We start from the raw sequence: 22,954 nt of genomic DNA on the forward strand, positions 1-22,954 counted from the left end.
TTATCTTAAGGGTTGGAATGGTTTAATTTGTATTTTTAGAAAAATGGACAGAACTCTTGAGAAACGTCTCCATTATTTTCCACATCTGCTTAGATGAAATTCCCACTGCCAAAGTTCTTAAGTTTTGTATATAGTTCTGAGAAATCCCTTGTGGTGTTTTAAAAGAAAACCCATTTAATCATGTGCTTGAACTTCTGGAAACAAATACCAGTTTTATCAAGAGTTAGCTGTTGGTTAGCCGTTAAATCTTTAGCTGAAAGAGGCCTACCAATTAGGGACAGTTTGAGCACCTAAAAATATGCTAGCTGTCTTCAGATTCTGTTCTGCTGCCAAAATTGTTACTATTCAACAGATATCCATCAAGTCCCTATTCAGTGCCAGGCCCTGTTCTAGGCACTGAAGAAACAACAGCGAAAAGAACAGCAAAAAAATCCCTGCCCTCATGGAATTTATGATATAGTATAAGAAGACATAATAAAAATAAGTTTATATTATTTCAGCAGGTGAAAGGGCTTTGGAGAAAAACGAAAGCAGAGAAAGAGCACAGGGAAGCGCGTGAAAGTTGCAATTTCAGATACAGCAGGCCTCACTGACAAATAAGATGACATGTGAGTGAAGATGTGAAGGAAGTAAAGTTTATTTGGAGAAATAACTTGAAAGAGTTGTTGGGGAAGCTGGTAAAGTAGTCTTGTTCAGGCTTCAGAGGCAGCACTAATGACTCTACAGCTGGCTGCATGCCAAACTGCTGAGCTACACCCAGGCCAGCAGGGGTGGTGCCAGCACACATCTGTAATCCATTAGATAAGATAGAGAGTAAGTCATGGGATTTCTTGCACCTTGAGGGTCTGGCCAGCCCCTGGGGGTCAAGAACAATCCAAGACTTAGAGTTAAGACCAAGGCATTTATGACAACAACCAGAGCTGCAAACTTGCACGTAGGCTGACTGTTATCAGCCTGCGGCCTATTGCTAAAAGCTGGGCTCCATCGAGTGGCAAACTAAAGTCTTACCCGTGGGGAGGACGCACCGCCTGGGACCTTCCCAACTGGGACTCCAGAGACTGCTGTTCAAGGGACTTCCCAGCACTGCTTGGATCTGGATGTAGGTGCTTCCCCAATTCGGTGACGTATAAACCTCTGTCTTTTCTTTCCTAGTTATACTATTCTTTTCTTAATTAGTATACTGTAATCTTTGTTAATTCAATAAAGTCTCTCTAAATTCTTGTTTAACTGAGTGTAGAGTGGTTATTTTGCCAGCAAATCCTATGAACCTTGAAACAGAAAGTAAAGCTTTTTGCAAAACAGAGGTGATATGGATATATGAAGGAATAATATTCCAGGCAGAGAAAATAGCTACTCAACCCAAGCCCTGAGATTGGACCTTGCTTTGCAGTGTTTAAGACACAGCAAGGAGTTTAGCGTGTTCAGTGCAAGGCATCAAGTGTGAAAATAAAATATAAAGTCAGAGAGGTGACGGTGGGCCAAAGTATGTGGGGCCTAGTAGGTCATTTTGTGCACTTTGGCTAGTTCTCTAATGTAATAAAGAAATCACTGGAAAACCTTAGGAAGAGTGACATGACCTGATTTTCATTTTTAAAGGATCATAGCAGCTCGCATGTTGAAAACAGGCTGGAAGCAGGGGAACAGCAACTGGACTAATTCAGGTGAGAAATGACCTTTTCTGGGACCAGGATGGTTAGAGTGGAGGTGGTGAAAGTGGTCAAGTTGTGGATATATTTTGAAAGTAGAATAAACAGTATTTCATAACAGACTCGATACTGTGTGTGCTAGAAAGAGGTGGCGAGGATGATTCCAACATTTTTGACACAGGAACTGGAAGGATGGGACTGCCACTGAGTGAGATGGGAAGATTATGGGTTGAGGAGGTCGCAGTTTGGGAAACAAGGTCTGAAATGTCTTATCAGACATAGACATGGATGTAGTTATGGCTGGTAAATAGTTGGAGCTATAGTTTGGAGCTCGGAGGGAGGTCAGCCTGGAGATTATATAAATTTGGGAGTCATTAGAATATAGATGATGCTTAAAGCCACAAGATCAGCAGGGGTGTGCAAGGAAAAAAATATAAGAATCTTCTGTAGCTCCATCAAATGTACTATGAACAAATGATACTCTTGAGTATTAAAGTGCATCTGGGTCTGAAATTCTGCTGAATTTTAAAACATTTAAGATACAAATTAGTATGCTCAAAAATCAAGTTTAAACTTCTGAATGCAGCACGAACAGAGTGATGCCTTGCTATAATGACATCCTTGAAATTCATACCATTGTAGCTCTTGAGTCTGGAGATCTTGTTTTTCATCTTTGATCCCTTGGTTTCTAGTATAATGCCTTGCAGAGTAGAGGCTCAGTAAATAATTATTGAAACTGATGAATTAGTGAAAAAGGATTTGTGATATTAAAGAAATTTCCAGGTCACATTGAAATGCAAATCAAAATTACAACGAGATGTCACCTCACACCTGTTAGAATGGGTAGCATCAAAAAGGGACTACCCTGGTGGTGCAGTGGTTAAGAATCTGCCTGCCAATGCAGGGGACACGGGTTCGATACCTGGTGCGGGAAGATCCCACATTCCGCGGAGCAACTAAGCCTGTGTGCCACAACTACTGAGCCTGCGCTCTAGAGCCCTTGAGCCACAACTACTGAAGCCCACGTGCCACAACTACTGAAGCCTGCGTGCCTAGAGCCCATGCTCTGCAACAAGAGAAGCCACCACAATAAGAAGTCCGCGCACTGCAACGAAGAGTAGCCCCTGCTCTCTGCAACTAGAGAAAGCCCTCGCGCAGCTACAAAGACCCAACACAGCCAGAAATAAATAAAAAATAAAATAAATTTATATATTAAAAAAAAAGACAGGTAACAAATGCTATTGGGGACGTGGAGAAAAGGGAACCCTTGGGCACTCCTGGTAAGATTATAAATTGGTATAGTCACCATGGAAAACAATACGGAGGTTCCTCAAAAATTAAAAATACAACTACCATATGATTCAGCAATTCTTCTTCTGAGAACCCATCTGAAGGAACTGAACACCTCACCAATAGATCAGCCTCTAAGTTCCTACATTTGGCTGTGTGTCAGATGCTAGGACTATGATAACCCCTCTTTCTTGTTCCTCTTTCAGGAACAAGAAAGAGGGGTGGGGGAATGCTTAAAGAAATTGTTATAATCTACCTGAGTTGTCACAGCCAAGATCTTATCTTTGCTTGATAAATGTATGTGTGTATGAAGGATATTACATTACTCTTTCTCATTACTTTGTACAGTGACCCCAGTTAGCTAGAAGCATCCATTTACTTCGGGCAGCAGTTCTCAAGCTGTTTGGTGTCAGGATCTCTTTAAACTCTTAAAAATTACTGAGGACCCCAAAGAGGTTTTGTCTATGTGAGCTATATCTATTGATATAATTTACTATAAAACTTAAAACTGAAACATTTTTAAAACATAAGAATACATAAGCACACATACAAGACGTCAGAACGATGAGGTCATTATATGTTTTTAAATCTCTGGAAAACTCTATTGTACACTTGTGAGAGAATGAGAGCGAGAATGACAGTGAAAAGAGTGAAAAGGCAAATAGTGTCTTATAGTTTTTATGAAAATTATTTTGCCCTCATGGACCCTCCAAAGGGGTCTTTGGGATCCTCAGGGATACCCAGACCACACTTAGAGAACGGCTGGCCTAGGAAAAGATTAGGGTTATTACAGCAGGACTGCAAAAAAGAGATAATATTCAGCTTTTGATTACCAAAAATGGCAGTTATTGAGTCTCTATCCAGAAAAAAGTATTTAAAGTCAGACTTTGTTAAGAATGAAAACAGATATCTAAATCCCCAGAATTCTGTTTACATATTAAAAGAAAAACCTAAGGATCTGAACAAATTTTACTTTAAGTCACAGGTAGAAACAACTCAAGTCTGGATGTTAGCTACCTAGGGAAGCGATGAGAAGGCTTGCGGTAAAGAGGAGGAGTCGGAGATTGCAGGAAGACAGAGTAGAGTCAAGGCCAGTTTCCCTGACCACTCTTAATGTGAGGGTTCAACCTCGAGGGGGATAACAATGATGAAGTTGAAAGGAAAGCAGAGTACAAAGGAAGACCAGGACCCTGCTACTGGAATTCAGGGAGGAGCCTATCTTTTGAGATGATAGCTATGTACAGGGGTTATCCTCACAGAACAAAAACAGAGCATGGAGGGTGTAACCTAGTATTCTCAAACTTCCCTTCATTTTCATGTGTGGCAAAGGGACTTAAGACCCCCTGTGCTGAATATCAACAGTAGCCAAGCCGAGGGCCGATGGATCTTCCAAGGGCTACTACTATGGTAGAAGGCAAATGAATTCCATCTTAGACGATGAACAGTGGACAATCCAAGTAAGAGGGCTGAATGGAAGAGATGGAGCTTCAGAGGAATCCATTAAAACAGGATCAGATTCAAGGCAGGATCAAGTCAACCAGGGAAGACTGTGAGGCTCTGACTGAGCAAGGAGAAGAGATCAGGAGGTCTCCAGCTGCCAAATACCAGCAGGGCACTTAATACACAAGGGCCATCAATATGGCTGTGTAAGAACCTCAGAGCAGATACAAAGAAAGACCTCTTCTTCCAATTCCCTGAGGACATATAAGCCTATCCTTAGGCTCACCCAGTTGCCATTTTTGCTAGGAGAAGAGAAATGGGTTAATATCCAGAAAAACTGAAAATTTAACCAATAAATTAAAACCCTCAAGAGACCAAGATACATAATTTTAATTGAGAAGTTTAAATTCCATTTCTCCAATACCTGCCCAAGGCACAGAGCCTTGATTTTAGAAAACAAAGAGGTTATGTTTCCTGTGTATACCTATGTTATAATCTGTTAAAATTTTAATGCCAGTATTTATGATATTCCTTTTAAAGTGAGTCTTCTTTTATTTAAATATAATAAATCTCTTATTTAAATATAATAAATCTCTTATTTAAATGATCAATGATTCAGACTGTTCCTTTTATTTATGGCAAACCTATAAGAAGGTTTTGATGACCCACATGCTCTATCAGGCAGGACACAGGTAAACAATAAGTTCAGGAATTAATTCCTCAATAGCAAGGTATGAATCCCTTGAATCCCAAGGCCTCTTTTGAAATGCATGTCCTGTTGGGCCAGGGAAAATCTGTAGCAGCGAACTTTTACCTTGTTTTCACTTGGGCTAGGCATTATACACTGCAAAACTTTTGTTGGGATAAATTGTAAGGGAAAAGTTTACTGCAAGGGATGAAATTAACTTTGTGGAAAATTCAGGGCAAATGGGGGTCAGTTTGAGAACATCAGCTGGCTGAAGGAAAGACAGTAATGTCACCAGAGCCCCAGGAGGATGAGAGAGACCAAGAACAGTACAGATGAAGGGACCTCAAGATAGGTTTCACCCATTTCACAGCTGTACTTAAGGCCAGCATTTCCACCAGTATTCCCTTTCATTCTTCACTCTTGGATATTGACGTTAGGATGGGAGAGTAAAACAGAAATGAAAATGTTTTGGTGTTACTTCTTTGAAGAATACATCCTGAAATCACATATCTATGTTCACATCTCCCGTCAAGCCACAGCTTTTTTGAATAAATTAGTGAAGTTCAACAGTACTTCAACAAGTAAAAGTATGCTTTAAAGAATTTATACATATTTACTTTTGGATTTTCCAATTGTTGTAATGGGATGACTTATATTCATGTCATTTTCAAATAAAACGTAAAATCTACTGAGATACCTCTTTGGATATATTTTCCAACATCTGACAACAATCACTTCCTCTTTCATTAAAAAAAAAATTCCTTACAGGCAGAGTTGGTGTTGATTAAGGAAATCTAATATTACTGAACTGAAAGAAACTAAGTTTCTAAAACCATATACGTAAAATAAACCTTTCTTCAAAAAGGAATTGTAAAAAACAAGTCTGTCTGTGAGTGTGTGTGTGTGTGTGAATATAAATGGAATGATGTCCATCGACAGATGAATGGATAAAGAAGATGTGGCACATATATACAATGGAATATTACTCAACCACAAAAAGAAACGAAATTGAGTTATTTGTAGCGAGGTGGATGGACCTAGAGTCTGTAATACAGAGTGAAGTACGTCAGAAAGAGAAAAATACTGTATGCTAACACATATATATGGAATCTAAGAAAAAAAAAAAAGGTCATGAAGAACCTAGGGGCAAGACAGGAATAAAGACACAGACCTACTAGAGAATGGACTTGAGGATATGGGGAGGGGGAAGGGTAAGCTGGGACAAAGTGAGAGAGTGGCATGGACATATATACACTACCAAATGTAAAATAGATAGCTAGTGGGAAGCAGCCGCATAGCACAGGCAGATCAGCTGGGTGCTTTGTGACCACCTAGAGGGGTGGGATAGGGAGAGTGGAAGGGAGACACAAGAGGAAGGAGATATGCGGATATATGTATACGTATAGCTGATTCACTTTGTTATAAAGCAGAAACTAACACACCATTGTAAAGCAATTATACTCCAATAAAGATGTTAAAAAATAAATTAATTAAATTAAAATAAAATTTAAAAAAAGTATTTTACACTTTAACTCCTCAACTTTTTTGAAAAACAGGTAGCAAATAATATTTACACAAAAACAGTTATATAGATTAATGGAACAGGATAGAAAGCCCAGATATAAACCCATGCACATATGGTCACCTTATCTTTGATAAAGAAGGCAAGAATATACAGTGGAGAAAAGAAAGCCTCTTCAATAAGTGATGCTGGGAAAACTGGACAGCTACATGTATAAGTATAAAACTAGAACACTCCCTAACACCATACACAAAAATAAACTCAAACTGGATTTAAGATCTAAATGTAAGGCCAGACACTATCAAACTCTTAGAGGAAAACATAGTCAGAATACTCTATGACATAAATCACAGCAAGATCTTTTTTGACCCACCTCCTAGAGAAATGGAAATCAAAACAAAAATAAACAAATGGGACCTAATGAAACTTAAAAGCTTTTGCACAGCAAAGGAAACCATAAACAAGACCAAAAGACAACCCTCAGAATGGGAGAAAAATATTTGCAAATGAAGCAACTGACAGAGGATTAATCTCCAAAATTTACACGCAGTTCATGCAGCTCAATAACAAAAAAACAAACAACCCAATCCAAAAATGGGCAGAAGACCTAAATAGACATTTCTCCAAAGATATACAGATTGCCAACAAACACATGAAAGAATGCTCAACATCATTAATCATTAGAGAAATGCAAATCAAAACAACAATGAGATATCATCTCACACTGGTCAGAATGGCCATCATCAAAAAATCTACAAACAATAAATGCTGGAGAGGGTGTGGAGAAAAGGGAACCCTCTTGCACGTTTTTTGGGAAGGTAAATTCATAAAATACTTTTAAAGGAAGGAAGTTTTATTACTTTTACCAACCACCAGGCATGCTTTACTCATTTGCAATTAGTATACTATATAAAAATGTAATTGCAAAAGCTGATTAGAAGTGTTTGAAAACTTGTTTAAAAAAAAAGGGAGGAATAAGAAAAAGAAATAAGAGGCATCCAAGTTAGAAAGAAAAAAGTAAAATTATCTCTGTTCATAGATGATATGATCTTATATGTAGAAAACGCTAAAGATTCTACCAAAAAAAAAAAAACCTGTTCAGACTAATAAATGAATTCAGAAAAGTAGTAGGATACAAATTAACATGCAAAAATCAGCTGCATTTCTAAACACTTACAATGAAAAATCCACAAAGGAAATTAAGAAAACATTTCATTTACAATAGAATCAAAATGAATAAAATACTTAGGAATTAACTTAACCAAGGAGGTGAAAGACTTATATAATTAAAAACTATAAAACATTATTGGAAGAAATCATTAAGAAGACAAATAAAGGAAAACACATTGCATGTTCATGGACTGAAAGACAATATTGTTAAGATGTCAATACTACCCAAAGTGACCTATAGATTCAGAACAATCCTTACCAAAATCTCAATGGCACTTTTTACAGATATAGAAAAATCTGTCCTAAAATTCATATAGAATCTCAAGAGACCTCCTAAAATAGTCAAAACAATGTTGAAAAAGAACAAAGTTGGAGAACTCACACTTCCCGATTACTAAACATATTCCAAAGCTGTAGTAATCAAACCAGGATAGTACTACAGGGAACTCTCCTCAATGTTATGTGGCAACCTGGATGGGAGGGGAGTTTGGGGGAGAATGGATACATGTATATGTATGGCTGAGTCGCTTTGCTGCGCACCTGCAACTATCACAACATAATTGGCTATATTCCAATATAAAATAAAAAGTTAAAAACAAACCCAAAAAAACCCCAGTGAGGTACCAGCATAAATACAGACATATAGGTCAGTGAAAATAACAGAGAACCCAGAAATAAACCCTTGAGTATATAGTCAAATGAATTTTGACAAGGGTGATAAGCGGGGAAAAGACAAGTCCTTTTAATAAATGGTGCTATGGGACTTCCCTGGTGGTCCAGTGGTAAAGAATCTGCCTTCCATTGCAGGGGATATGGGTTCAATCCCTGGTCAGGGAACTAAGATCCCACATGCTGCAGGGCAACTAAGCCTGCATGCCCCAACTACTGAGCTTGAGCGCCTCAACAAGAGAGCCCGAGTGCCGCAAACTACAGAGCCCACACGCTCTGCAGCCTGAGCACCACAACTACAGAGAGAAAATCCCCATGCCACAACTAGAGAGAAGCCTGCGCACCGCAACAAAGACCTGACATAGCCAAAAAAATAAAATAAATATTAAAAAAAATAAATGGTGCTAGGAAAACAGGATATACATGCAAGTAATGAAGTTGGAACCTTATCTAACACCATATATATAAATTAACTCAAAATGGTTCAAAGCTCTAAATGTAAGGGATAAAAGTATAAAACTCTCAAGAGAAAATACAGGGCAAAAGTTTCATGAAAGTGCATCTGGCAATGACCTTTTGGATAGGACACCAAAGGCACAAGGCCACAAAGGAACAACAGAAAAACTGGACTTCATGAAATTAAAAATTTTTTGCATACAAAGACACTATCAACAGAGTAAAAAGATATCCCATAGAATGAGAGAAAATATTTGTAAATCATGTATCTGATGAGGGAGCAATATTATGAACAGAGACTAACTAAAACTTAACAACACCAAAGAAACAACCCAATTGAAAAATGGGCACAGGACTTAAGTACACACTTCTCCAAAAAAGATATGCAAATAGCCAATAAGGACATGAAAAGGTGCTCAACATCACTAATCACCAGGAAAAATGCAAATCAGAACTACAAAGAGGGAATTCCCTGGCAGTCCAGTGGTTAGGACTCAGTGCTTTCACCGCTGGGGCCGGGTTCAATCCCTCAATCCCTGTTTGGGAACTAAGATCCAGAAAGCCACGTGGAGCAGCAAAAAACCAAAGAAACAGAACAAACCCACACTACAATGAGATATCACATTATACCTATTAGAATGACTACTATGAAAAAAAAGAAAATAACAAATATTGGCAAGTATGTGGAGAAAACTGGAACCCTTGTACACTGTTGGTGGGAATGTAAAACGATAAAGTTTCTGTGACGGCCATTCCTCAAAAAATTAAACACAAAATTATCATATGATCCAGCAATTTCACTTCTGGATATATACCCAAATGAACTGAAAGCAGGATCTCTAAGAGATGTTTGTACATGAAAGTTCACAGCAACATTATTCACAACAGCTAAAATGTGGAAGCTGAGCAAAATGTGGTTATATACAATTCAGCTTTAAAAAGGAAGAAAGCTGGGCTTCCCTGGTGGCGCAGTGGTTGAGAGTCCGCCTGCCGATGCAGGGGACACGGGTTCGTGCCCCGGTCTGGGAAGATCCCACATGCCGCGGAGCGACTAGGCCTGTGAGCCATGGCCGCTGAGCCTGCGCGTCCGGAGCCTGTGCTCCGCAACGGGAGAGGCCACAATGGTGAGAGGCCCGTGTACCGCACCAAAAAAAAAAAAAAAAAAAAAAAAAAAAAGGTCACAATGGAAATTTTACATTACGTGTATTTTACCACATTAAAAAAAACTGGAAAAAAATGAGAAGGAAGAAAATTTAAGCATTTAACCTGCCTGTCTCAACTGTACTTCGGGTGACTAAAAAGATAATAATAGATGTTCCTTTTGTTTGTCTGTTTTAAATAGAAAATTCCAGCTGATAATATATGTTGAGGAGTGATAGATTTAGGGTGCTATGATTTTGTAAATCCTTTTGAAATAGTGGACTTGACAATGATCATCAATAGCTGCTTAAATCTAATCACTGGCTTAGAGGAAATACAGGGGACAGAGTCACATATTAACATCACGGGGACACTATCAGCAAAATCCACACTTTGAGAAATTCTTTAAGACAGGTGTTTTTTCTTCGTATGTATGTACATCATTTAGCTCCTAATTTGATAGAAACAATTAGGAGAGAATTGGGGCATTTTGAATAGTGAGTAAGTATTTGCTATTAAGAGAATATTGTTAAATTTTTTAATGTTTGGAAATGATCGTGAGGTTGTTAAAAATAAAAAAGTCTGTATCATTTAGAGATACAGATTGAAATATTTATAAATGAAATGATACAATGCTTGGGAATTCCTATAAAATTATCGGGGTGGGAGGAGGGCTCATGGGTGGTTATACAGATGAAACAAGATTGGCCATATACTGATTATTGTTGAAGCTGGGTAATGATTAAATGTGCGTATATCATACTATTCTGCCTACTTTTCTATATTTAAAATTTTCCATAATAAAACTTTTTTGAACTCTTTGAAATTCTTTAACACATAAGGTAAATATTTTTCTTACAATTAAATTTACAGCATTTATTAGTCAATAATCCAAATTTTGATGTGGTTAACAAACAGCAAAAAACAATAACTAAAGACTTATTTATTGCATCCAGTACTTTTTACATTTTTCCGATATCACTAACTTCCTTATAACCTTTTAACATTTTGGTCTTAATGTTCAATTCAATAACAAATGACTACTAGGAAAACAGTAAAAATCTCATCATTCTTTGGCAGCCTAAAAGAAATACTTTACATTTATGTGCAACTCACCTGCTGTAAAATCTTCAGTTAGATCAATGAATGCATGAGAATGTGGAATCCGCATTTTACTTTTAATGGTCAATGCAGGATGCCATGATAAATTCCTAAAAGAAAAATTTTTTTCTTAAGGCAAACATCAAATGAGCACTGTTTTAAAACAAAAATATCTGCATGCAAGATATTTTAAAAACGCACTTATTCTTAGCTCTGTCACATACTCTAAAATTCACTCTTTCAGAGTGTACAATTTAGTGGTTTTTGTATATTCACAGTGTGCAGCCATCACCACTATCTAATTTCACATTTTCATCACCTCAAAATGAAACTCTGTATTCATTAGTAACTTCTCATTCTCCCCACCATCAAGCCTCTGGCAAACACTAATTTGCTTTCTGGCTCTACGGATTTCCCTATTTTGGACGTTTCGTATATATGGAATCATATAACATGTGGCCTTTTGTGCCTGGTTTCTTTCACTTGGAATAATATTTTCAGGTTCATCCATGCTGTAGCATGTGTCACTACTTCAGTCTTTTTTATCCCTGAATAATATTTAATTACATGGCTATATTTTTTGTAAATCTTTTTCAACTGTTGATGGACATTTGACTTGTTTCCACTTTTGGCTATTACAATTAAATGCTGTTATGAATAATCATGTACAAGTTTTTATGTGGACATATACATATGTTTTTTGTTTTGTTTTGTTTTATTTGCGGTACGCGGGCCTCTCACTGTTGTGGCCTCTCCCGTTGCGGAGCACAGGCTCCTGATGCGCAGGCTCAGCAGCCATGGCTCACGGGGCCAGTCGCTTCGCGGCATGTGGGATCTTCCCAGACCGGGGCACAAACCCGTGTCCCCTGCATCGGCAGGCGGACTCTCAACCACTGTGCCACCAGGGAAGCCCCTACATATGTTTTTGATTCTTCTGGGTATATACCTAGGAGTAGAATTGCTGGGTCACATGGTAACTCTATACTTGACTTTCTAAAGAACTGTCAAACTGTTTTCCAAAGTGGTTTCATCATCAGACATTCTCACTAGCAATGTATGGGTATTTCAATACTTTAATTCCATTATGAACACTTACTACTGTCCCTTTGTTTTATTATAGCTACTTACTGAAGGGTTCTTGTGGTTTTGATTTATATTTTCCTGATGTCTAATGATGTTGAGCATGTTTTCATGTGCTTGTTGGCTACCTGTATATCTTTAGAGAAATGTCTACTCAAATTCTTTGCCTATTTTTCTTTTTTTTTTTTGCAGTACGCGGGCCTCTCACTGTTGTGGTCTCTCCTGTTGCAGAGCACAGGCTCCGGACGTGCAGGCTCAGCGGCCATGGCTCATGGGCCCAGCTGCTCCGCGGCATGTGGGATCTTCCCGGACCGGGGCACAAACCCGCGTCCCCAGCATCGGAAGGCGGACTCTCAACCACTGTGCCACCAGGGAAGCCCCCTTTGCCTATTTTTAAATTGGGTTATTTATTGCTTTGAGTAATAAGAGTTCTTTATATAGACTAGATCCTAGATCTTTAACTGATGCACTATTTGCAATATTTTCTCCCACTCTGTACAGTCTTTTCAGTTTCTGGATAGTGTCCTGTGCTATGTAGAAGCTTTTAATTTGACAAATCCAGTTCTAATTTTTTTGTGTTGCTTTTTTCTTTTGGTGTCAGATCTAAGAACCCATTTCCAAATCCAAAGTTATGAAAATTTACCCCATGCTTTCTTCTAAGACTTTTATGTTTTAGCTCTTATATTTATATCTTTAATTCTTTAAGTGTAGGAAAAATAACTTAATATTATCATGGGTGATATTTTCCCGACACTGTGGAGAATGATTATCTTTTATAAATATTAATTCCAAAGTTTTCAGCCATGAAAAAGAATGAACCCCTATCTCATACCATATACCAAAAATTAACTCAGATGTCTCAAACTGCTAAAAGAAATAGAACTCTTGTATACTGCTGATGGGAATATAAGATGGTGCATTAGCTATGGAAAACAGTTTGGAAATTCTTCCAAAAGCCAAACAATGAATTGCCATATGACTCTGCATTTCTATACCTAGATGTATACCAATAAGAATTGAAAAACACACTGTTTGCAGATGACATGATACTATACATAGAGAATCCTAAAAACTCTACCAGAAACCTACTAGAGTTAATCAATGAATTTGGTAAAGTAGCAGGATACAAAATTAATGCACAGAAGTCTCTTGCATTGATATACACTAATGATGAAAAACCTGAAAGAGAAGTTAAGGAAACACTCCCATTTACCATTACAACAAAAAGAATAAAATACCTAGAAATAAACCTACCTAAGGAGACAAAAGACCTGCATGCAGAAAACTATGACACTGATGAAAGAAATTAAAGATGATACAAACAGGTGGAGATATATACCATGTTCTTGGATTGGAAGAATCAACATTGTGAAAATGACTATACTACCCAAAGCAATCTACAGATTCAATGCAATCCCTATCAAACTACCAATGGCATTTTTCACAGAACTAGAACAAAAAATTTCACAGGAGATAAACCCACACACATATGGTCACCTTATCTTTGATAAAGGAGGCAAGAATATACAATGGAGAAAAGACACCCTCTTCAGTAAGTGGTGCTGGGAAAACTGGACAGCTACATGTAAAAGGATGACATTAGAACGTTCCCTAACACCATACACAAAAATAGACTCAAAATGGATTAGAGAACTAAATGTAAGACCGGACACTATAAAACTCTTGGAAAGGGGCTTCCCTGGTGGCGCAGTGGTTGACAGTCTGCCTGCCGATGCAGGGGACACGGGTTCGTGCCCCAGGCCGGCAAGATCCCAGGCCGGGAAGATCCCACAGAGCAGCTGGGCCCGTGAGCCGTGGCCGCTGAGCCTGTGCGTCCTGAGCCTGTGCTCCGCAATGGGAGAGGCCCGTGTACCGCAAAAACAAACAAACAAACAAACAAAAGACTCTTGGAGGAAAACATAGGAAGAACACTCTTTGATATAAATCATAGCAAGATCTTTTTTGACCCACCTCTTAGAGTAATGGAAACAAAAATAAACAAATGGGACCTAATGAAACATAAGCTTTTGCACAGCAAAGGAAACTATAAACAAGACAAAAAGCCAACCCTCAGAATGGGAGAAAATATTTGCAAATGAAGCAAATGACAAAGGATTAATCTCCAAAATATACAAGCAGCTCATGCATCTCAATATCAAAAAGACAAACAACCCAATCCAAAAATGGTCAGGAGACCTAAATAGACATTTCTCCAAAGAAGATATACAGATTACCAACAAACACATGAAAGGATGCTCAACATCACTAATCATTAGAGAAATGGAAATCAAAACTACAATGCAGTATCACCTCACACCAGTCCGAATAGCCATCATCAAAAAATCTACAAACAATAAATGCTGGAGAGGGTGTGGAGAAAAGGGAACCCTCTTGCACTGTTGGTGGGAATGTAAATTGATACAGCCACTATGGAGAACAGTTCGGAGGCTCCTTATAAAACTAAAAATAGAGGTACCAGATGACTCAGCAATCCCACTACTGGGCATATACCCTGAGAAAAACATAATTCAAAAAGAGACAGGTACCACAACGTTCACTGCTGCACTATTTACAATAGCCAGGACATGGAAGCAACCTAAGTGTCCTCTGACAGATGAATGGATAAAGAAGATGTGGAACATATATGCAATGGAATATTACTCAGCCATAAAAAGAAAAGAAATTGAGTTGTTTGTAGTGAGGTGGATGGACCTAGAGTCTGTCATACAGAGTGAAGTAAGTCAGAAAGGGAAAAACAAATACCATATGCCAACGCATATATAGGAAATCTTAAAAAAAAAAAAAAAGGTTCTAATGAATCCAGGGGCAGGACAGGAATAAAGACACAGATGTAGAGAATGGACTTGAGGACATGGGGAGGGGGAAGGGTAAGCTGGGACAAAATGAGACAGTAGCATTGACATATATATACACTACCAAATGTAAAATAGATAGCTAGGGGGAAGCAACTGCACTGCATGGGGAGATCAGCTGGGTGCTTTGTGACTACCAGAGGGGTAGGATAGGGAGGGTGGGAGGGAGACGCAAAAGGGAGGGCATATGGGGATATATGTATATGTATAGCTGATGCACTTTGTTATACAGCAGAAACTAATACAACATTGTAAAGCAATTATACTCCAACAAAGATGTTAAAAAAAAAAAGAATTGAAAACAGTATTCAAATGAATACTGGTACATGAATGCTCTTAGCAGCAGTATTCACAATAACCCAAATATCTACCAATGGATGAATGAATAAACAAAATGTCATATACCCATACAATGAAAATATTATTCAGTCATAAAATAACTGGAGTACCGATACATGATACAATATGGATGAATCTTTAAAATATTATTCTATGTGAAAGAAGCCAGACTCAAAAAGTCACATCTTGTATGATTTCATTTATATGAAATACCCATAATAGGAAAATCCTAGAGACAGAAAGAAGATTAGTGGCTACCAAGTGCAGGGGTAGAGGGGAAAGGGAGAGTGACTGCTTAATGGGTACAGGGTTTCCTTTCGGAGAGATGAAAAGTCACTGGAACTAGGTGATGGTTGCACAATGTTGTAAATGTTCTAAATCTCACTAAAGTGTACACAATGATGGTTAATTTTAATAATGTTATGCAAATTTTATCTCACTAAAAAAACCAACAGTACTAAGTTTTCACACATCCTTCATTTAGTTACTCCTAATGTTAACATCTAATATAACCATAGTGCATTTGTCAAAATCAGGAAGGTCATACTGGTAAACTATTAGGAACTACAGAAAGAAGAGCAAGTTTAAATAAAATCATCTCCCCACAATTCCTCACTAGTGAAGAACACTCCAGTGTCAAAGGCATTCCTATTTATCAAGGCCCTACTTAAATCAGCTTCCTCCAAAAGGCCTTTACTCCTCTCTCACTGTTTCACCATTATACTTTTCTCTAGTAATAGCACTTTAGTTTGCATTATAGTTACTTGAGGAACTGTTTCTCTGAGAGTGTATCCTAGGTATACTGACTCATAGATATTTGTATCTACAATGCCTAACCAGGACCTGGCTCCCAAATACTGGCTGAACTGAATCGTAGTCTTAAGTAGCATCTCCTATTCTTCTCTACTTCTAATTAGAATTTGCTATTTTTTTCACAGTATTATGTTCCAGTCCAATATGGAAGCATAGATATGTCATCTCCAAAGAGCAATTAAAGGCTAATTAAGTCTAAGTTAATTGTCAACACAGTATCCAATTGAGTAGACAGCAAACAAGGTTCACCTGTGAATTTAGTTTTGCAGTGTTTGGAAAGTGGGAAGGAACAATTGACTAATTTGTTATTAGTAGGTGGATTCTGGAAAAAAGAATAAGCATTCAACAGGAGAAAATTTTCTCTATGCAAAGGGTTCTACAAACAGTAACTTCTTCCCAGTAACCTTCTTCTACATTCTTTTTAGCACATATTGGGCCTCATCTATAACCTAAACAAGACACTAAAAACCAAACCAAGCAGTATTCCTACAACTTGATTGTATTACTTTAACTAAAACCCCATAATATAGGGTTATGATAATAAGAAAATATTAATATACATTGAAAAGTTATATTTAGCATTTGTTGTATGGTAATTCAATACCAAGCATTCATGTCATGTTTTTCTTTCATACTACACAAGGTCAGAAATGCTTAAAATAATTTCAATTAAGTCCAATTTAATAATCATTGGTTCACTTCTCTTTAAGATATGCCATTTATTCATCAGTTCTTTAAATTCTAAGCATTAAAGTATTTTTAATTACATACAAAATAATCAGGCTCAGGCTAGAGATCCTACGACAAGTTTGACATAAAGTCATTTCAGAAGAGTTTCGCATGTTCCCAACAAATTTGTAATTATATGCTGAAAATGAATTAAAAAAACACAAACTTTTACACAGTTGAGCTCCATGAGGTTAATCGTGTGGCTGTCTTTAATTACTATGCTAGTAGTTACTGATCTAATTTCCCATATTTTTTTACAGGTTTGCTTTGAAACAAGTTATAGCTAGAATTTTGGAAAACCTCAACTAACTTGTGACATTTTGTCTTAGGAACTATTTAACAAAACGTACATTTCAAATGAAGAATCTAGAACAGCGATAAAGCAAAAGTCATAAAGTAGCAGACTATGGGTCAAATTCAGCATAAAATGTGTTTTATTTGACCTACACATTGTTTAAAAAAGTTTGAATTCAGAGGTAAAACAAATTAAAAATCAGATTTCAAATAAAAATCAGGATTTCCAACTTCTCTTGAAATATCAGAAGGTCTGGCAAGCAACTGGCCCTGTTCACACAGAGCTAGAGTCTCCAGGCAGGTCAACTCTGAAGCTTCCCAAAGTGTTCACTCACTTTGTTTTCCTTCTGGGCCCCATCGGACACTTTAGTTTGCAACTCATAATAAAATATTAATTGTAATATTGCTACCTTGAACATTTCAAATCAATATTCAAGTTCTTCATAGTATTTTAAGTTTTACACTTGTTGCCTATACTCTGATATTTTACAGTAATATCTCTTAAAAGGCAGTTAGCAGATTCTTATAGTTTATTTTATATACAGTGTCTATTTACCATTCTGATGACTACCAAAGGTGGGCGGAGAAAGAGCTTTTGATTCTTTCATGGTACATTTTAAGATGACTGACAACTTAAGTTGCCTAAGATAATTAAATTGTTTAAAAACTTAAATAGGTGAAAATAAAATTCATTTCTCCTTCTGCCTTTAATGTTGCTCTTTATACACAACATAGTTTTTCAGTAAGAAGCAGACACCATATTTTTCAAGCAACTATACCCATATAAACTATAATTTCCTTAACTCCATTCGAATGCCAAGGTCACAGATGTTAACTGCTCTGATGACAAAAGAAGAAACAGCAGAGATGAAAAAGTGGGCAGTTCTGAGTCATGTTGAATCTGTTGACATTTCTTGACCTCTGTAGAAAATTCCAATTACTAGTTTGTCCCCAACAGGAAACATAATTATGTCAAGGTGTTCTAATTTGTAGGCATCATCATCTTTAATCTCAAAGAACAGCATTTATCAAAGGATGAATTTAAATGTAATTAATGTCAACTGTAGCTTTTAGTTGCCTATTACGGTAACTGCTCTTAGAAATGACTGCTAATCCACTCACTTTTCAATGATCAGCCTACAATGAGTTGTCATATATTTAAGATACCCAGGTAAGGGACTTCCCTGGTGGTGCAGTGGTTAAGAATCCGCCTGCCAATGCTGGGGACAAGGGTTCAATCCCTGGTCTGGCAAGATCCCACATGCCATGGACCAACTAAGCCTGTGCGCCACAACCACTGAGCCTGCGCTCTAGAGCCCGTGAGCCACAACCACTGAGCCCGTGTGCCACAACTACTGAAGCCCAGGTATCTGGAGCCTGTGCTTCGTGACAAGAGAAGCCACCACATTGAGAAGCCTGCACACTGCAATGAAGAGTAGCCCCCGCTCGACACAACTAGAGAAAGCTCGCGCACGGCAACGAAGACCCAACGCAGCCAAAAATAATTGATTAATTAATTTAAAAAACAACAACAACAACAACATTCATGTAATACAACTGAACTATTAAAAAAAAAAAAAGATACCCAGGTAAAAGCAGTTACTAGGAGATAGGTCTAGCGTGAAGATGGGTCTAGCATGCTTCTCTAAGCCGCCTAGTCCAGTGGTCTTGAAAACTTTTGTTCCAATAGACTCTTAAAAGAATTTACAAAAACTATCTCTTAATACCTAGAAGTTCATTTCTAAGAAAGTAATATAAATATTTTCAACGTTTTAAATAGCTACAAAAGCATGTAATCTTTAAACCTATTAGAATTACTGGTTTTTTTTTTCTTTTTTTGCGGTATGTGGGCCTCTCACTGTTGTGGCCTCTCCCGTTGTGGAGCACAGGCTCCGGACGCACAGGCTCAGTGGCCATGGCTCATGGGCCCAGCCACTCCGCGGCATGTGGGATCTTCCCAGACCAGGGCACGAACCCATGTCCCCTGCATTGGCAGGCAGACTCTCAACCACTGCGCCACCAGGGAAGCCCCTAATTACTGATATTTTAAAATAAAATGATTACTCTAATTAATGGAACAGAATAGGGAGCCCAGAAATAAACCCACACACTTATAGTCAATCTATGACAGTGGAGGCAACAATATACAATGGAGAAAAGACAGTCTCTTCAATAAGTGGTGCTGGGAAAACTGAACAGCTACACGTAAAACAATGAAATCAGAACATACTCTAACACCATATACAAAAATAAACTCTAAATGGATTACAGACCTAAATGTAAGACTAGATACTATAAAACTCCTAGAGGAAAACATAGGCAGAGCACTCTTTGACATAAATTGCAGCAATATTCTTTTGGATCCATTTCCTAAAGCAAAGGAAATAAAAGCAAAAAATAAACAAATGAGATGTAATTAAAACTTAAGAGCTTTTGCACAGCAAAGGAAACCACTGACAAAATGAAAAGACAACCTACTGAATTGAAGAAAATATTTGCAAATGATATGACTGATAAGGGATTAATATCCAACATATATGAACAGCTCATATAAATAACTCAACATCAAAAAAACAACCAACACAATTAAAAAATGGGCAGAAGAACTGAATAGACATTTTTCCAAAGAGAAAATGCAGATGGCCAACAGGCACATGGAAAGATGCTAAACCTGGCTAATTATCAGGGAAATGTAAATCAAAACCATAATGAGATATGACCTCATATCTGTCAGAATGGCTATCATCAAAAAGAACACAAATAACAAATGTTGGTGAGGATGTAGATCGTACACTGTTGGTAGGAATGTATATTGGTATAGCCACTGTGGAAAACAGTATGGAGGTTTCTCAAATAATAAAAACAGAGCTACCATATGATCCAGCAATTGCACTCCTAGGTATATATATCTAAAAACAAAAACACTAATTCAAAAAGATATGTTCATAGCAGCATTATTTATGAAAGCCAAGATATGCAAGCAACCTAAGTATCTAACAGCAGATGAATAAAAAAGATGTGATATATATATGTGTGTGTGTAATACACACACACACACACACACACATATACATACACACAATGGAATATTACTTGGCCATAAAAAAGAATGAAATTTTGCCATCTGCAGCAACATGGATGGACTTGAAGGGCATTATGCTAGGTGAAATAAGTCAGACAGAGAAAGATAAAAACTATATGATATCACTTGTATATGGAATCTAAAAAAAACAACAAACTAGTGAATATAACATAAAGGAAGCAGGCTCAAAGATATAATACAGAACAAACTAGTGGTTACCAGTGGGAGAGGGAAGGAGGAGGGGCAATATAGGGGCAGGGGAGTAAGAGGTACAAACTATTAAACAAGGATATATTGTACAACACAGGGAATAGAGTCAATATTTTACAATAACTATAAATGGCATATAAACCTTAAAAGCTGTAAATCACTATATTGTCCACCTGTCACCTTTATAATATTTTATAGCAACTATACTTCAATAAAAAAATTAAAATGATTACTCTTAAAAATGTATTCAGTAGAATACAGATACCATACTGATTATTATCCACCATCATCCACATACACCCACAAACCACATAAAAAAGCTCTTCTTCTCTTTATCCTTGGACTTGTACTTCTATTCTATTTCTGTTATAGAACTTTATCATGATGTAAAATGTTTTTATATCTGGTCTTTTTATGTCTCCAAAGAAATGTATATCTTCAAATTGGTATTTAAATTGGCTTTATGCATCCAGGTGTTTTAAAAAAAAATCTCTTTGAGGTTGAGTTTTTTTTTTTTTTGAGGTCGAGTTATTTTAACTACTACTGTACACCTGATGAAAAAGCTTTGATAGCTTATTAAATCAAAGGTAAAATTTCATTGGAAATGCATTTTTTTGAAGAAATGAATGGAGCTTTAAAATATATTAGTTTACTTACCTTTAGACTAGCATGACACTGCTAGAATGAAACAGGATTCAGTGTCAAGTCTACTCCTTTTCTTCATCTTTATAGATACAGATGCTAAGAAATCTTGTTCATATATGTTCATTAAAATCTCCATGGAAATTTAATATTAATTTTTAGGTATGATAAATACATTGTAATTATGTATTTTAAAAACATCCTTATTTTTTAGAGATATATACTTAAATATTTACGGATTAAAAATGTCTGGGGAGGAAGTTAGAGAGAGAAATGAAGGAAAAGTTGTGAATGAAATAAGACTGGCCAAGAGTTGCTAACTGTAGCTGCATGACAGGTGTATTATATGCAAATTCATTGTCCTATTTGCTCTACCTTTGCATATGTTTAAATTTTTCCATAATGAAAGTTAAAAAAAAAAGAATTTAGAGCTGCTGATTTAGCTCATTCAATTTATGTAAAATGCCTGGTATATAATCCAATTAGCAAAGCCAGTCCTCACTGTCAAACCAATCTCCAAATGAAAGTTATTTTCTGTCAGAAAGAGTTTGACCTCATCTTTTCAATTCAAATAAATTTGTTAACATGTGTTTCAAGGAACATTACAAAAAGTACTGAGAAAAGTACAGATTATATATTGTAGGAAAGATTACTAAAAGCAGTCAAAATTAAGGTAATTTTGATAAAATTGATTTATCTATTTTCATAAAATAAGTTATAAAGACAAGATAGTAAAGCAACATGCTGTTTCTCTTTAGTGAACTTAAAGCATTGCAATGTAAAGTACAGCTAAAATAATTTATAATACAATAAGTATGATAAAAGACATAACAGTCCATTAAATGTATGTGAATACTGACTCTGGTATCTGGCTTTCGGAGTAAATAAAAACAGATTACAAAAATGAGAAATCACACAATTTCTTTCTTATTTCTTTAGACATACCAAAGTTTTCCCTATGACTTTAATAAATGAGAAAGGTATATACTACAAAAAATTATTTGGCTCAGGAGCCAGCATGTAAATTTATTTTCTATTAATAGGAGAAAGAAAATAGTAAACATTTCATAAGACAAGATAAAATATTTGACTTTAAATGGAATTTTCTTGATATGATTTGATAAAGTAGGTATTAGCTACATTACAGAAAAATGCATACCAAATATAAAAGAAATTATGTAAAGGTTTTATCCATAGGTTTGGTAGTCCTTGAGAACATTCTGGTCACATCTGAAACAATCACTGGCATGATCCAAAACTACATAGGCATGAAAAGTACCTTCCTTCCATTTAATTACGTGTCTTAGGGATAGAGTACTAAGAAGAGCTAAAAGGTCTGCTTTGCTGAATTTGGTGTTTCTTACGGATGCTCTGTGCTGTGCTCTCCCAGGACCCTCTCTCAATAATTACAGATTCTTTGACAGTAGTCAGGGAATGCAGGAGGCAAAGTCATTAAACAAAAACTGTCATTACTCCCACAACCCCACTCTAGCACATCTGAATTTAGAACATATCAATGTGGATCAAAATGCTTTTTGCTACCAAGCTTCATCTGAAGAGAAATAGGAAGAAGAAATAGGAGAAGAGGAAGAACTGGAAATTCTATTAGTTTAGTATACCTGTGTTTCGTGCTGTACGGGTTTTTACTCCCCAGGAAACGTATAATTAGTGAGATTTAGGACGGGTAAAGAACATGGCATTCTTATATGAAGGAGGAGAAAGTTATAGTGAAAATAGGTACGTTTTCAGGCTCATCCATTTTAGGTAGGA

The 22,954-nt window shown here is 36.8% G+C and overlaps 1 protein-coding gene across 1 annotated transcript in view; it reads right to left on the bottom strand.

Annotated features, from left to right (window-relative positions):
- ITFG1 (integrin alpha FG-GAP repeat containing 1) overlaps positions 1 to 22,954 on the bottom strand; it is a 239,460-nt gene that overhangs the window by 200,698 nt on the left and 15,808 nt on the right. The window contains exon 6 of the mRNA XM_030833058.2: positions 11,138 to 11,232. Coding sequence (XP_030688918.1) covers positions 11,138 to 11,232 — 95 coding nt within the window. The remainder of the gene's footprint in view (positions 1 to 11,137; positions 11,233 to 22,954) is intronic.

This window comes from Globicephala melas, chromosome 19, assembly GCF_963455315.2.
Source record: "Globicephala melas chromosome 19, mGloMel1.2, whole genome shotgun sequence".
NCBI lineage: Eukaryota > Metazoa > Chordata > Mammalia > Artiodactyla > Delphinidae > Globicephala > Globicephala melas.